General features: G+C 42.3%; 1 protein-coding gene across 1 annotated transcript in view; it reads left to right on the plus strand.

The window, feature by feature from the left end:
• DTNB (dystrobrevin beta) overlaps nucleotides 1–14,594 on the plus strand; it is a 150,820-nt gene that overhangs the window by 22,503 nt on the left and 113,723 nt on the right. Inside the window, exons 5-8 of the mRNA XM_054989090.1 lie at nucleotides 2,181–2,266; nucleotides 6,672–6,826; nucleotides 8,027–8,132; nucleotides 9,997–10,163. Of these exons, the coding sequence (XP_054845065.1) occupies nucleotides 2,181–2,266; nucleotides 6,672–6,826; nucleotides 8,027–8,132; nucleotides 9,997–10,163 (514 nt within the window). The remainder of the gene's footprint in view (nucleotides 1–2,180; nucleotides 2,267–6,671; nucleotides 6,827–8,026; nucleotides 8,133–9,996; nucleotides 10,164–14,594) is intronic.

Here is a 14,594-nt window from a genome sequence, read left to right on the forward strand (position 1 = left end):
TGCCAAGAGCAGTTATTTACATATTTGCATATCTCCCCACCCACCAGCTATTCTACCATTATGTGTTCTCTGTGTTCAGTTTTCACTCCTTCCCTTCCCCTGGCAACCTTTACCTTACCCAGTTGTACAATGCTGGGCCCAGTTGCATATTAGGGCACCTGCAAGGACTCATGGGGAAGCACTGCATTTCCCCCTGTACCCCTTCCCTACACTACTTCCTCTGTCCTTCCTCCTGGCAGCCCACATATCTTCACCTTTTCCTTCTTCCTTCTCTCCTTTCGACCCATCTGCCAACCCAGCTTTTAACTCCCTGCCTTCAGCTGTATTTATTATTTACTTCATTTATACCCCACCTTTCTCCCCCATGGGCCACTGAGGGCATTAATTTCTTAAAGCTACAGGCACTGCTTCTATTCATTTAGGGTGCTTTTAAACCCCCCCCCCCCCCCAGTATATTTTTAGATTTCAGATTTTTCCACAAACCTGGGGCACTTTTCAGATTTGTAGAAAGATCTGTCTTGTTTGTTCATGGCTCCAGTCTCCCAATATAAATATCCCACAGATTTGGCCAAATTGAGATTTAGGTATATTGATGAGGTCAGTGGTGCTTTTTCTGGAATTCAAGAGTTCTCCAACTCTCTTACATCAAATAGTGTGTAGTATTTTCATAGCACGTTCAGTTTTCAAAATGCTTCAGACATTATATTGGAGTCCTTGCAATAGCCCTGTAAGGCAGGCCACTATTCTCTTTGTATTGCAGATGAGTGGATGCTGAAATGAGTAGGTTGCTTAAAGAAATGTAGCACATTTGTGGCAGAGGTGAGATCTGAACCAGGAACAGTAGCATTGAGGCTTTTTACTTCCTTATAGTCACATGCATCTCTCTCTCTCTCTTTCTTTTTTTCGTTTACCTGTGCACACTTAAGAAATGATAACAGTCTGTATCCTACCACGTCACTCATCTAAACTTGATGCCTTTCTCCTCTCTAAGGAGCCTCTCCTCCAGTGGAAGAAGAGCCACTTAAGTTGGAAGAAGTCTTCTTCAGATAGAGGGAGGCTTCAGACTTAACTGAATGGAGTGGTAGGATAGACCAGTGTGTTTTGTCTGGTGTTCTGAGAGCCCAGCATGACATACTTTCTGCTTAAGTAGATCTTCCATGCAGGAAGCTCTGTGCAAAAGATTTGTGGATTGTCAATTATTATCAAATGCACATCTTCCTTGTGTTGTATATTCATACAGGGAAGCTAGTTTGTGGCTTCTCTGTGTGCATGGCTTCTGTAAAAATGAAGCACAGGACAATTAGTACAGAAAATCACATTTTGGTGTTGCTGGATTTCTGCAGCATCATAAAAGGCTTCTTTGTATTGTGCTGAGTACAGACAGCTGGTGTAAGCAGCTGGCTAATGTTCTCCTTCTTGGTGAGAAATGGCATTCAGAACTGCTTATATTTTGAGTCCAGTTCTATAGAGATCCTTTTGCAGAAGCGACTGCTAAAATCCACAAGAGAATTTGCTCAGTGCTCTCACTCAAATAGTAGGAACAGCATTAAGGTCTTAAAGCCTGGGTCTTCACCAAGAGTTGCTGGAGGTGGCTGCAAGAGCTCGTAAAAGTGGAAAATATTGGGGTGGATCCAACCAGCTTTCCCACTCAATCTCTCCCAAGTCCCCTCCTTATTACTGCCTCTGTCTGATGTGTCCATGCTCGACCCACAATCCTCAGCGTAACCTTTTTAGGTGGTCAAAGGGGACCCTTTCTCCCTTTTTCATAAGCAGAAAAGCTTGTTGGGTCTACCCCATTGAGTTAAATAATAATATCCAAGCCTTTAAAAACCATAAGAATCCCCAATATTTGTAGAGTATATGTAGAGCTTCTTTTTCAAGATAAAGAGATGAGTTATTGGTCTGCAGTGTGTCTTGGTTAACAATTCTAGAGTCAAGAGGCTGGTGGCAGCTGCTAATTTCTGATCATTGATTAGATGAAGTGAGCATTGTTCCCCTTGATATAAACAGAATGTTATTTGGCCAGCCAGATCAGAGTGAGGTAGCTGCACCTCCTTGGTAAATGGTCTGCTGCATAAGAATTGGATACTGATGGGTGTTGGCAAGCTTTAATACATCCTTGTCTTGTGACTTCAGTAATTTGAAATTCTCATGTAGTAATTGTGGCCTTTGTTTCACAGCGAGGGCCATGGGAAGTTGACAGTGTTTTCCATAAAAGCAATGTTGGCAACAATGTGTGGTGGGAAAATTCTGGACAAGTTAAGATGTGAGTATAACAGAAATATCTTCTTTAAGGACAGTGTTTCTCCTGGTAAGTCAACATAAAGACCCTAGCATAGTGGCTACTACTTTTTCTTCCAGTTGTGCCGAGTTAAGGAAGATTTTCCTTCAGCCTTGCATTGGGTTGCCTTAATGCTGCTTTCATACTGCTTTTCCAAACGGTCAGTCCCATGCACAATTTCAGGCTGCTTCCTGGATGCTCTGGTTATATGACTAAGGAGGAACAAACTTGAAGCTTGAATTGAACAAACTTGAATTCAGATCAGGCAGAGATGCAGCAAGAAGGAGAATAGCACACAGAGAAAGGATTGGCTGTGAAGAATCTGGCATGTGATATTAATGGATGAGCTCACAACTCATAAATATATGTGGAGAAAGAAAATTTAGTTTTAAATAATGGCTTTCTTTTATTAAATATTGGCATTTGTACAGTTCCCTTGATGGGGCTATGGAAGAGATTATCACAGTATATTTCAGTGGATATGTTTCTTTTCTTTCTTTATGTAGATGATTGTTGAATTTTGATGTACTTCGGAAGAATAATTATTTTTAAAAGACCACCTCTGGTTAGAAAACCTGATAGTCTGGAAAGGGATTTATGTTGCCAACTTTGGATGGGTTAACTCAGTGATATCATATGTGAATGATTTGGGAGTGCTGCTGAACAGGGATAGGTCGATTGGTGGTGTTGGTGGAAAGCAGTTTTAGCAATTGCATCTAGTGTGTAGATTAACTCTGTTTCTAGATTTGGCTGATCTGGCCACACTGATCCACTATGCTGTAGTCTCAGGGCTGGATTATTGCAATATGATTTATGTAGAGCTGAACTTTAAAAAACCTGGAAACTTCAATCAGTTTGAAATAAAAGAGGCTCTCCTTTTGAATAAAATGCATTATTTTGTTACATTGCACCTGTCTTAAATGTCTGTGTGGGCTACCATTATGTTTCCAGGCTCAGTTAAAGATGTTGTTTTTTACCTATAATGCACTTTATGGTCTGGGATCCAGGCACCCAAAGGACTGCCTCTTTCTCTGCCTGGACTGTACTAGTTTCATTCGTTACACTGCCCCTTATTAGGAAAGAGCATTCCAGGGCTTTTCTGGAGTGGGCTGCAAGTGGAAATGAGGACTGTTTCTTCCCTGCTTCTTTTTAGGAGAGCTTGTAAGGGACTTTTATTCAAGAGCTTTCATATTGCTGTGGTGGATGGTATGTATTTTTAAGCTGTTACTAGTTATGTGTGTTCTGGTTTTATTGTAATGCTGGGTGCATATTTGTAAACCAGTATGAGCCAACCCTGTTCACAATATAAAATTGCATCTCAAAATACAAAAAAGTTACATAAATCCCTTTCCAGACTATCAGGTTTTCTAACCAGAGGTGGTCTTTTAAAAATAATTATTCTTCCGAAGTACATCAAAATTCAACAATCATCTACATAAAGAAAGAAAAGAGTCCACAAATGGGCTTTCCGTTCTTGACAAATGCTTGTATGATGAAAATGTTAGGTGAGAGATGTGTTCCTTCCAAGTACTTTTAAAGGCTAGTGTGACCTTGAAGACAAAATTCCACACATGCATCCTGCAGTTGAAGAAGAATTGAGGTCAATAACAAGTTTCGGCTGACTACAAAAGCTTCTCGCACAGCAGTCAGCAGACTAATTGACAGCTTTAAGGAACCTTGAATTACATGGAAAGGTGGGGTATCAATGATAAATAAGTAAAAATATATTTTAATAAAGCTAGCAGTGGCTAGGCTTATCTAAGTCTGACCTGGCCTCAATGCCTGCCCAAGCAGAATAGCTTCACTGACTTACCGAAGGACATCAAGTTTGACTTCTAGAGGCGAGAGGGAGAATTCCACAGCTAGGCTTTGGCATCTTTCTACCTCTGTGCAACAGACCTATATTATTTACAATCTGCAATCTGATGGAGGTTCCCCTCCCCGAGATTTTGCTTTGTACAACTTTAATTATCTGTTGTTTTCAGCCCACTTTCTCTGGAGCTTGTTTTGTGTGGGGTAATGAAATTCAAGCAGCTCAGTTGTGCTTGCACACATCATAGCACGTGAGCCAGCCTGGCATTGTATAGGTGAACGTGGGAAGAGATTTTGGCAACTGAAAATGGCAACAGAAAGAAGAAATAGTGTTGCTCTGTGCTACAGAGAGCTCGTTGACTTGTTTGAGTAGGTGAGACTCAGCTGCGAGTAGCAAAATGGAGGCAGGGAGAGAATGCCCACCTCAATTTTATGATGTTTGTATCAGTGTTGTGAGTTTAGGTCATAATGTAGTCTTTTGTACTAGTTTTAAGCTGTCCTGAATGCTGTTTCAGTAGAAAGGCAAGGTAGAAATGTCTTAATTATCTTTGCTGCATCCATTCTGGCTGTGAGAAGACTTGGAGCTGGTCCTAAACTCTTCTAGGCCAGCTTACTCCTACTTGTTTGCATCAGGGAATTCTTCTCTTCTGCTGACTTCATTTTCCTTTAGAGGAGCAATACAGCAAGATTTATACATAGCCATTTAGCCAACCCTTTGTTTGCTTTTCCGTGTCCCAGATTTTCTTCTGTTACAATATTCTGACCCCGTCATGCTGCAGTGTGTCCAGCCATTCTGTTCCTCTTGATCAGCTTTAGTGGTTCTTCCTTCCCCTTTCAGCCTCTGAATGTATTTTTGCAAATAACTGAATCCCTCTCTTTGGGCCTGTTGCATGTTGACATTTTCAGTTCACTGGCTGACTTCTCAGTAGCCATTCCAGTGGTCCAGCAGATCTGAGGCCACGTCTAGAACTAGGTCAAGTTGTGTGGCCTAACATCAGTAGCCATCTACAACAGGAGGCCAAAGGAGGCAAATTGGTGCTCCAGTTTTCCTGCCAGAGGCAGCCATCAGATTCTGCTTTCAGTTGAATTGTCCAAGGCCGGCCTTCCTTGCAAAAAGCAGCAGTAGCGTAATAGCTCTCGAGAAGAAGGTCTGTTGAAATGTTACAAAGTAGTGAGCAAGGTTTAGAATTCCTCTGAACTTTTCATCAGGATGACCATTCAGGTGGTTTGCAATGTTGATGGATAAATTGACAGCCTATAAATAGTGGCAAGAAACAGGAACATTACTCTCAGATTACATTTATTGAGAACTGGTGGCAGCTGTTTCTTTTGTACTGAAATAAGACTAAACCTCAAGAAAATGTAAAATTAGAAATATTGATATGTAGATGAGATGTGAAACAAAATTTTCTTTGAGTGAATTGTAAATTCTCTGTGGATGTATTTTTAAACATTAGTAATTTATATTTAAAAAATTCTTATTAGCAAATCTGGAGGTTAATTTTAGGCAGTATACTAGGTAATCTCCAGTTTTGCTTCTACAAGGATTACCTTTTTCCCCACGCTTGCTCTCAACCTTACAAGGGAACCCTGTTTTCTGATTAGCTTTAGAGGCAGAATATGAATTATCACTGTTTTTAAAAATATATTTTCAAGAACAGCTGTTCCTTCTTTCTCCCTCTCCTAGCAGCCCTTGGTGCAACCTAAAATCTGTTTTGCACTGAACCCATTCTAACCTAATTAAAGCTGCTTTATCTCTCTTGTACTCCTTCTGAAGACTGTAACAAACAATACACTGCAGGGGTGGGGGTAGGGGAGGTGTTTCCACAATCAATAAACACCTTTCTGTCCCTACCTCCCTTTAAAAGTCAACATCTAACTTGCCATGTTCCAGTGACTGCTTGCTTGCTGCTTTGCAGTAGTTTAGTTTGTCTCACTTTTTAAAAGGCACTGTTAAAAATTGGCCTGAATATCTTTATCTACCTGTAATTTCCTTGGTCTTTGCTAGGGATCATCCTTGTTTTTGCCGCGGCAGTTATTCTTATCCTAGGAACTCCATTAGGGTGGAAAAAGACCTCTTCCTTGATTCTGCATTTTCCTGTAAGACAGATAAAACTTTAGAGTGGAAATCTATCACTGGTTTGCTGCACTGACCCATTGAGAACAGAGCTGTTTTCTGAGGACCCCATGAACCTTTATCTTATGCTATATCTGGCATTCTGATCCCCTCTTGATTTCATTTGGACACTGGCGAATGGTCTCGCTCTTCCCTGTTGTGCTTATTTATTGGTGGAGGCTTAGAGTAATTACTTCTGTGCTGAGTTAGCTCATGTTAAATGTTTTAAGATGCACAGTCGCACCACCCTTGAAATACAGCAAAGTATTTAGACTCCTGTTGTTTTGTTTCTTTGGGGATGGGATAGGAAGCTGTATAATATTTAAACTCCCATATAATTAAAAAAGCTAACTCTTTGCAACTTTACAAAGATTAAAGGAGGGGTAACAGGTCTGTTTGTACTGCCATGACAGTATTATATGACAGACTATAACCTAAATAATGGCTTTTGATTTGCTTTAGATATTTTCTCTCAAATGTCTGATTCCAATGGAATGATGGTATTTTCAAAGTTCGACCAGTTCCTGAGAGAGGTGCTGAAACTTCCAACAGCTGTTTTTGAAGGACCTTCCTTTGGGTACACCGAAAACTCTGTGCGGACATGTTTCCCTCAGCAGGTATGTTTAACCCTGACAGGTACAGGGGTTGCTATCTGAAATGCTTGTGTGATGTTACTTCAAGCAATCATGAAGTTTGATTAAAGAAACCTGTGGGGGCGTAAACATTTGGACTTCAGTGATGGCAATTTGTAGCCCAGTCCTGTGCACATGGGGCAACATGATTGTATTCCACCTTTACTGCCACCAAATGTTTTGTTAAAAACTGGCCAGCGGCACCTCACTTTATTGCCTGTTTTGCCTAGGTAGTGTGTCCAGGTAGGCCCTGTTGCTGACCCCTACCATCGTGCTTATCTCCACTTCCTTTTCCCCTGACACAACTCAAAGCATTTCCTCTGAGTATGCAGCCTCAGCTTCACATGAGCTTTATTGTGAAGCCCCAGTTTAGGGACAAATCGCTTTCTGCTTATTATATGTGGATAATAGTCATGAGAGGTTGGTTAAGAGCAGTGATCCACAGCATGGCAGCTGTGGGTGCTCACTGATTTGTTTTGTGGCGGCCATTTACATTTTTCTCCCCAAATGCCTTTTCCTCAATTCAAAGAACCAATCCTGGCTTTCTTCTCTCAGTGGACTCCTAGTTAAGAGTGTCTTGTTAGGTTCTTTAAGAAGAAACCACTTAAAATGAAGCAAAATACAAACTATGTTAAAAAATTTTTGCAACATTAGCAAGTGAATTGATTCAGAAGTTAAGATAGGACTTTATACTCTCAGTCATTTAGATCAACTGTATCCTATCCCAGTCCTCTAACATCTCCTTAACTGAAACTATTCCTGTTGCGATTGTTCCCATCCAGTAACATCTTTTAACACTAAAAACCTTTCTCTAGTTCCTTAGATTTCATAACAAAAGTTCCCCTCAAGTAGTATGCTGACACTGTGCCATATTCCTCGACTTTGTCTTCTGCTTCGCTCAAGAGTCTAAAAGGGGTCTCTCTCTCTCTTCCTACCTGTTTGCAGTACTACTCATTTAACCCTCTTAAGACCAGCTCTTTCCTAAAACGTAGTTAAAACATATTAGAAATTATTCTAGTTCGTTTATTCAGCACCTCCAAAACCTTACCCTGCTGGGGCAAGTATGAGGGGTAATGATATCTGTCGCCCATAGCAAAAGATGGAATGGTTGTGAAGAAGCTTCTCTGCTTAGTTTTGAAGTGAAACATGCTTGGCTTCTGTCTAACCGAGTCGCTCTCTTCACAGAAAAAGGTCATGCTAAACATGTTCTTAGACACATTAATGGCTGACCCACCACCCCAGTGCCTTGTGTGGCTACCTCTCATGCACAGACTTGCCCACGTAGAAAATGGTAAGTTGATCAGGGTGAATTTCTGAATTTTTTCCCCCTCCCTGCGTGTTCCTACTTATGCGTAAAAGTTGTTGCCTGAGATGACCAGAGTGTTCTTCTTGATAATTATAGAATGTGAGAAAGAGGAGGCATTCATCTACGTAGCAGACATGAGCTAATTGAGGCTGTGTCTTGCACCTTCCTGAATGTTTAGCATACACTTATGCCATGGCAAGCTTTGATGTACTACTACTACTACTACTACTACTACTACTACTACTACTACTACTAATGTGCCATTAAGTCCTTGGTGGTTGCCCATCTAAGTACTAACTATGACTGGCCCTGCTTAGTTTCCAAGCTCAGATGAGTTTAGGCTAGTCTGGGCCATTAAGGCTGTAGATATAGATAGATATACCACTACTGCCACAAGAAAGGCCCTTAGCAGCCTGGATCCTCTGTGAGAAGCTGTGCTTGAATGTTAGAATGCATAAGGCCTGTTTCTTAGAGCTGTAGACACACACCTGAAATTGCTGCAACTATATGTAGACTTTGTTTCAAGTGCTGCCTCATTAAGGCTAGGTGGCCTTAAGAGAGTCACAAATTCAGTATTACTTCCCCAGCTCTGAAGAGTTTGTGTGGTAGTGAAGAGCCTGAGCTTTTGAGTCAAGGTGCCTGTAGTCTCAAAACTCAGCTCAGTTGTGAACTGGACGGCCTTAGCAAAGCAGTTGTTTGCCCTGTCTGCAGTCGCCCTCCCAATCCATAACACAGGGACAATAATGGTTCTCCTTCAATAATGGATTCTTGTAGGGATTGCTGAGATAATGCATGTGAAGTGCTTTGATTGCTTAGGGAAAGCACTACTTATTATCCTCATCGTTATTAATTGTGCTAATAGCAAAATGCCCATCATCATGAAGGACTTACATATTGAAAGCATCCTCAGGGACTCTCTCTCTCTCTCTCTCTCTCTCTCTCTCTCTCTCTCTCTCTCTCTCTCTCTGTTTACAGCCTCTGACTATCTAGTGCAGTGATACTGTCTTAGTAACTTGGGAGCTACCTTTGGCTCTTCTGAGCACTATTCCCCAATGTGGCATCTGCCCCATGTTTCAGGAACGTGGGCAAGGCCTGAGGGGCTTGTTGTTGGAAGTTGGTTCCTACTTTGAAACAGCTGCTGCCAGAGGAACGGGTGAGCTGCAGGCCTCCCTGAGGTGCAGGCCTCACATCAGAGAAGGAAGTAAATGTGGCTCTTTTGGTTGTGGAATGAGTACCACTGATCTAGTACATTTTCCTCACCCACTAAGGTGCTCAGGACAGTGTATGTGGTTCTCCGTCCCCCATTTTATCCTCCTGATAGCCCTGTGAGGAAGGTTAGACTAAGAGTGTGACTGTCCCTAAGTCACCAAACAAGCATTCATGGGTGAGTGGGGATTCGATCCTGGGTCTCCCAGATCAAACTCCAGCACTATAGCTGCCACATGGCTCTAGATCTCTTCCTGATCATGTTTTTGTAATCTCTCCATCGTTTCAGTTTCTTGATCACATGGATCTTATGTAGAAAGATAAGAAGTTGGGAACTAGAAAAGGTATAGATTGGGGAGGCGGAAGAGGTAGGTAATGGTAAATTACACTGTCAGTGGAGGTTTTCTCTTTCACCCGCGGGAAAGTCTGCACACAACCATGTGCAGCTCTTTTTGGGGAGGTTACTTTGGGTTAAATATCATCCAGGAATGGATCCTCTTAAGTGTGGTGAGTTTTTGGCAGTCAAGACTTGTTTGGAGACATTTTTTGCTGAGCAGGGAGTCCTTAGCTCAGGCTAAACTAGCCAGTTTTCAGAAGGCCGTCACTTACTCTTGCTCTTTCTCTCCCTGTTGTCCTCTCCAAGTCTTCCATCCAGTGGAATGTTCTTACTGCCGGTGTGAGAGCATGATGGGCTTCCGGTACCGATGCCAGCAGTGCCACAACTACCAGCTCTGTCAAAACTGTTTCTGGCGTGGCCACGCAAATGGCCCTCACAGCAACCAGCATCAGATGAAGGAGCATTCTTCTTGGGTAATCCTACTTGAATACATTGTACTTCCTCTTAGAAGAATTTTGTGTGTCTTTTTTCTGCAAGTTGATGTATGTGTGTTGGGCACTCTGTAAGTCATGAGCATGAAGGAGAGGGGGTGGTGGTGTTCAGCCGTGACTGGGACCCTCGAGTTGTTCCGAGTCAGTTTGCTCCTTCGGCCTGATTGCTCTTCTATAAATATCCAAATGTTGGTCTTGCCAGGATTCCAAAAGGTTTAATTGAGCAGTTACCTGAGTTAGTCATAGTCCTTATTTTGCCTCTTAAGATCTGTTCTGAGACCATTCATGTCAGTTACCTACAGAGGCTGCACAAGCATGAGCTTCCAAGTAGAGGCAGGTCACACAGTTGCTAGCAAAGCTTTTTTTTTTTTTTTCCCCGAAGTGAACCTGGAAGCAAATCGGCAGCTAGGGCAGGAGTCCGCAGTGTGGTACCTGCCAGCATCTTTCCTGATGCCTGTCAAGTGTTTTCAGAAAGTGGGTGGGGCTGTGTGGGGCTCCCACCCACTGGTGCTTCTGATTGGCCACAGACAATCTGATTGGTTAAAATAATGTTGTTTCAGCAGCTGCTGCCACTACAGCAGTATTATCTTTTCACTCCTCTTTCTCAGTGTGTTTTTAAAATTTGCCCCTCTTCTGCCCTGCACTTGGGCTTGCTCTGTATTTGTGGCTCTACCTCCTGTGGCCACCATTTTATTAGGGCTGACTTCCTCCTATGGCAGCCTTTTTTTGTAGTTGTGCCCACTGCCCTTTGTCAGAATCCAAAGGTGCCCACAGACTCAAAAAGGTTGACTACCCTTGGGCTAAGGCTTAATAAAGTCTGCAGACAGCTCAGCAACTTCTATAAGCCTTTCCTCCGTAAGCACAGAGTTAATTAGCTTCCCAGATGCCTTTTTGGCATAAGGTCTGCCTGTGTGTAAAAGTAAGCAAACAATGTGGTCTTTCTCAAGAGGTACGGTAACGTCATGAATCTAAAGGCAAAGGATGAAACCAAAACAAAGTATTTCCTTCCTTTCATTAACAGCAAATCAAGATATGAGTGATCTGCACTTAATGACCATTAGGGAAAAACATTTTAATGCTTTTTTCTTTTTTTAAAAAAATGTCTTTGTCACATTTCTGGTACCACAGTATGCAAAGACCGGTTTGATACCGAGTTCTGATTTTAATAAAAAAGGAGGTTCCTATTATAGAAATAGATGCCACTGAGAGAAGTCCCTTCCTAACCCGAAAAAAGTGTGGGATATAGTGGCAGATGATGGGAAACTTCTTGCCAGCAGCGTCTCCTCTTGTGCTTATGAATTGCCCAAGTTCATAGCATTCCTGCTTGATGTGTCATTCATTTCCAGATGTTCTCAATGTGGGTAACAAAACGCAAAATGAGAATGTGATGGTTTGGTATGAAAAAGACTGTGCCCTTGGAGGATTTTGTTCTGCCATTGTAAAGTTCATTTTTCTTGTTTCCATATGAAGTGTACACAGGAAGAGATCCTCAGGGTAACCGGCTGAGGATTGATCAGTGCTCTTGATCTGAAAGAGTCCCTCTTGGAAAACTGGGTGGTGACTAAAGTAGAGCATCAAAGAATAAACTGTGAGAATTTGCATGTAGTTATAACATGGTATGAACTCCTGGGATAGACAGATTCTATGGACCAGCCAGCTCAAGGCTCAAAGGGGAAAGTATTTTAACAGGAGAGAGACAACACGTTTAAATTAAAGGAAGATACACTCCAGATTTGTGTCCTGTGTGGTAGGTTGTTGCTTTAAAGAAATCAAGAAATGCTTCTGGTTCTGGTGAAACAAGCTATGGACCAAGGTGATTCCAGAATGGTTAGCATGATGAAGAGGACCGAAGTCCTTCTCACAGGTACATGTATGTCGAGGAGGTGGAGACGATCACAACCCCGACTGGGATCAGGTGCAAAATGGGGGACAGATTGCTATCTTCTCAGGAGGCAGCAACAACAACCTGGGCCTTTAAGGCTTGCCATCCTCTGCACAGCTGTGCAACAGCAATAAGGGGGCAGGGGAAGATGGGGCCAGCAGGGAAGCAGCTACAGCGTTTCCCCTTGTGGGAGAGAGTCTTCCTATTTGGGAGGCTGGAAGAGCAAAGAGGGCATGTGTGGTTTGCAGACCCACCTTCATAAAAGACTGGAAGCCCAGCTGATGAAGAAGCGCCAACTCCTCAGTCCTAAACTTGCAGGAGGAAGCCTGGAAAGAGGAGAAGGACTCAGGGTGTTTTACCAGCCCACTTTCCTTTTACTCCAGGGCTCACTTCCCACTGAACCAGGCTCATCAAGTGAGCAGTGGGGAAACTCTCTGCCCCTGCTCAGAATGTAGAATGCAAGACATTAATTGCCCCTGTGTGCAGTCTTGCATGCCATATGTACCTGCTATAGAGGCTTCTTCACATGCCCAGCAATTCAGAGGTTATTAGTACTTGGAGCTGAGAAACCTCTGCTAAAAGTTTGTTTGCAGTCTGGCTGTCTTGAAGATGGTTGGTTTCTCGTAGGTCTGTGAATGTCCATGGAATACTTTGCGTGGTTCTCTTCCTGTGTGATCCTGCTGTGAGAAAACAAGAGTCCAGTTGAGCTCTAAAAACGTTGATGAATTTCCGTAGATGTTCTGTGAGATGTATGAAATAGGTGGGAAATGTAATGAGTGTTCAGGAGTGTGTAGAGAAAGGAGTGCACTGGAAGAAAAAGAAAAGCCCAAACTTAACAAATGAGGAAATACAATGATGCATCCTGATTGCAAGAATACTGTATACTGTGCTGAAAACATCAAAGCATGAGGATTTTTTTAAAATGCTGTTGAAACAACATGTGGGACTTTACAATGAGAGTCAGATATGCACGCAATTGCTTGCTTTTCTTTCTCAGAATCAGAGAGAGGCAAATCGAACTCCTGATTTTGCTAGGGATCTTTGATTCCCTCTTGCGTATTCCACATCTGAAGCAGAATTTGGAAATGTGTTAAAAATGATTAATAGCAAGTTGCAAAAATGGGTAGTCTTATGGTGGATAGTTTATTATCGTGCTGGTTAATGTACACACTGCCTAGTTGTTGAGACCTGAGGAAATTCTTGCATACATCACAACATGGAAGGTGCTTCCATAAGGGTGTCTACTGCGGAAATCTACCTCTTTCCTCCCCCCCCCCCCACTCATGATGGATTTAAGTTTCCATTTTCCAAGAAGCACTGAAAAGCAGATGAAGGACTAAGACTGTAAAGGAGAACATTTAGCAGCTGAGAGAACTTGAGTGAAGAAAAAATATTAAGGGCATGGACAGACTTCATAGTGGAAGACTTCAGATATCCAGTAGGCTGTTAATGCAAACTATCCCTTCAGAAGCAATCCCACGAGAGTAACAGCCTCTGCTGCCTGTTCCTCTTATCACCGGGCATTCAGAAAGAGAACTCCCTCTAAACCTGAAGAATCCATTTTAGTTATTATATGACATGTGGGTGGGAGCAGATCTGTTTTCCCCTGTGAAATTGTGTAGTTCTGTTTTAATGCCATCTGTCGGTAGCCATGGCTGCTTCTGGTAGCTGTGAATACCGTGCATCTCTGTCCTGAATCTGTTATCAAACAATTTCATTAAGGGAACCTGGCTCTCAGTATTATGAAAGGTAAGACATTTCTGTTCATTCAGTGTTTCCGGTTCTCTAGTTCAGTACAGAATCCAATACCAAGGAAAGCTGTAGACCTTGATTGTTGGGGTCTGAAATCTGTAAAACTGAAGCGCATGCTTCAAGCGGGACATGGGTGGGAGGTATGGAAGGGGGTTTAGTGCCTACCCCTAAGGCTACTTCCAGCTTCTTGTTGCCTTCCTGTTGGCTGAACGTCAAAGAAATGGTGTTTAAACAATTTGGCCTGAAAATTGCTTCAAGAACCTCTCAGACTTAAGATGTGTTCTTTAAAAACACTTGCAAGTCATTCTGAATATGCATATCAGACGTTCGTTTCACAGGATTATACACTTGTGCTTCTAAAAAGCTTAGCTTTATAGAATGTTTCTCCAGCAGAGGGCAGAATCCGCCCACGTATAAAAGCAAGAATTCTGGTCTCCTGAAGGTGGAACTTTTGAGCTGGATTGGCACAATGCAAACCAGTAGCTTTGTATGCTTGTTCTTTCCCAGGCCTCGGTGTCTTGCTTCTTTTTAGCATTTGCTAAGATTAGTTTCTTTTGGAAAAAATGGAGTATGAAGCGTTTGGCACGTTTAAAGTGTCCTGCTTTTATTATTTGCAACAGCTTCAGAACTTGTTCTGTGTATCAGTTGGGCAGCACACTTGTTTGTTTGTTTATAGTTTGCCATTCTCACTGAGATTCTAGTGCAGATTACGCAGTGCAAGTCCATAAGATCAATAGCTGGGACATTCTATAAACAATGCAGTAGGATATGCCAATGCA

The sequence above is a fragment of the Eublepharis macularius genome, chromosome 1 (assembly GCF_028583425.1).
Source record: "Eublepharis macularius isolate TG4126 chromosome 1, MPM_Emac_v1.0, whole genome shotgun sequence".
Classification (NCBI taxonomy): Eukaryota; Metazoa; Chordata; class Lepidosauria; order Squamata; family Eublepharidae; genus Eublepharis; species Eublepharis macularius.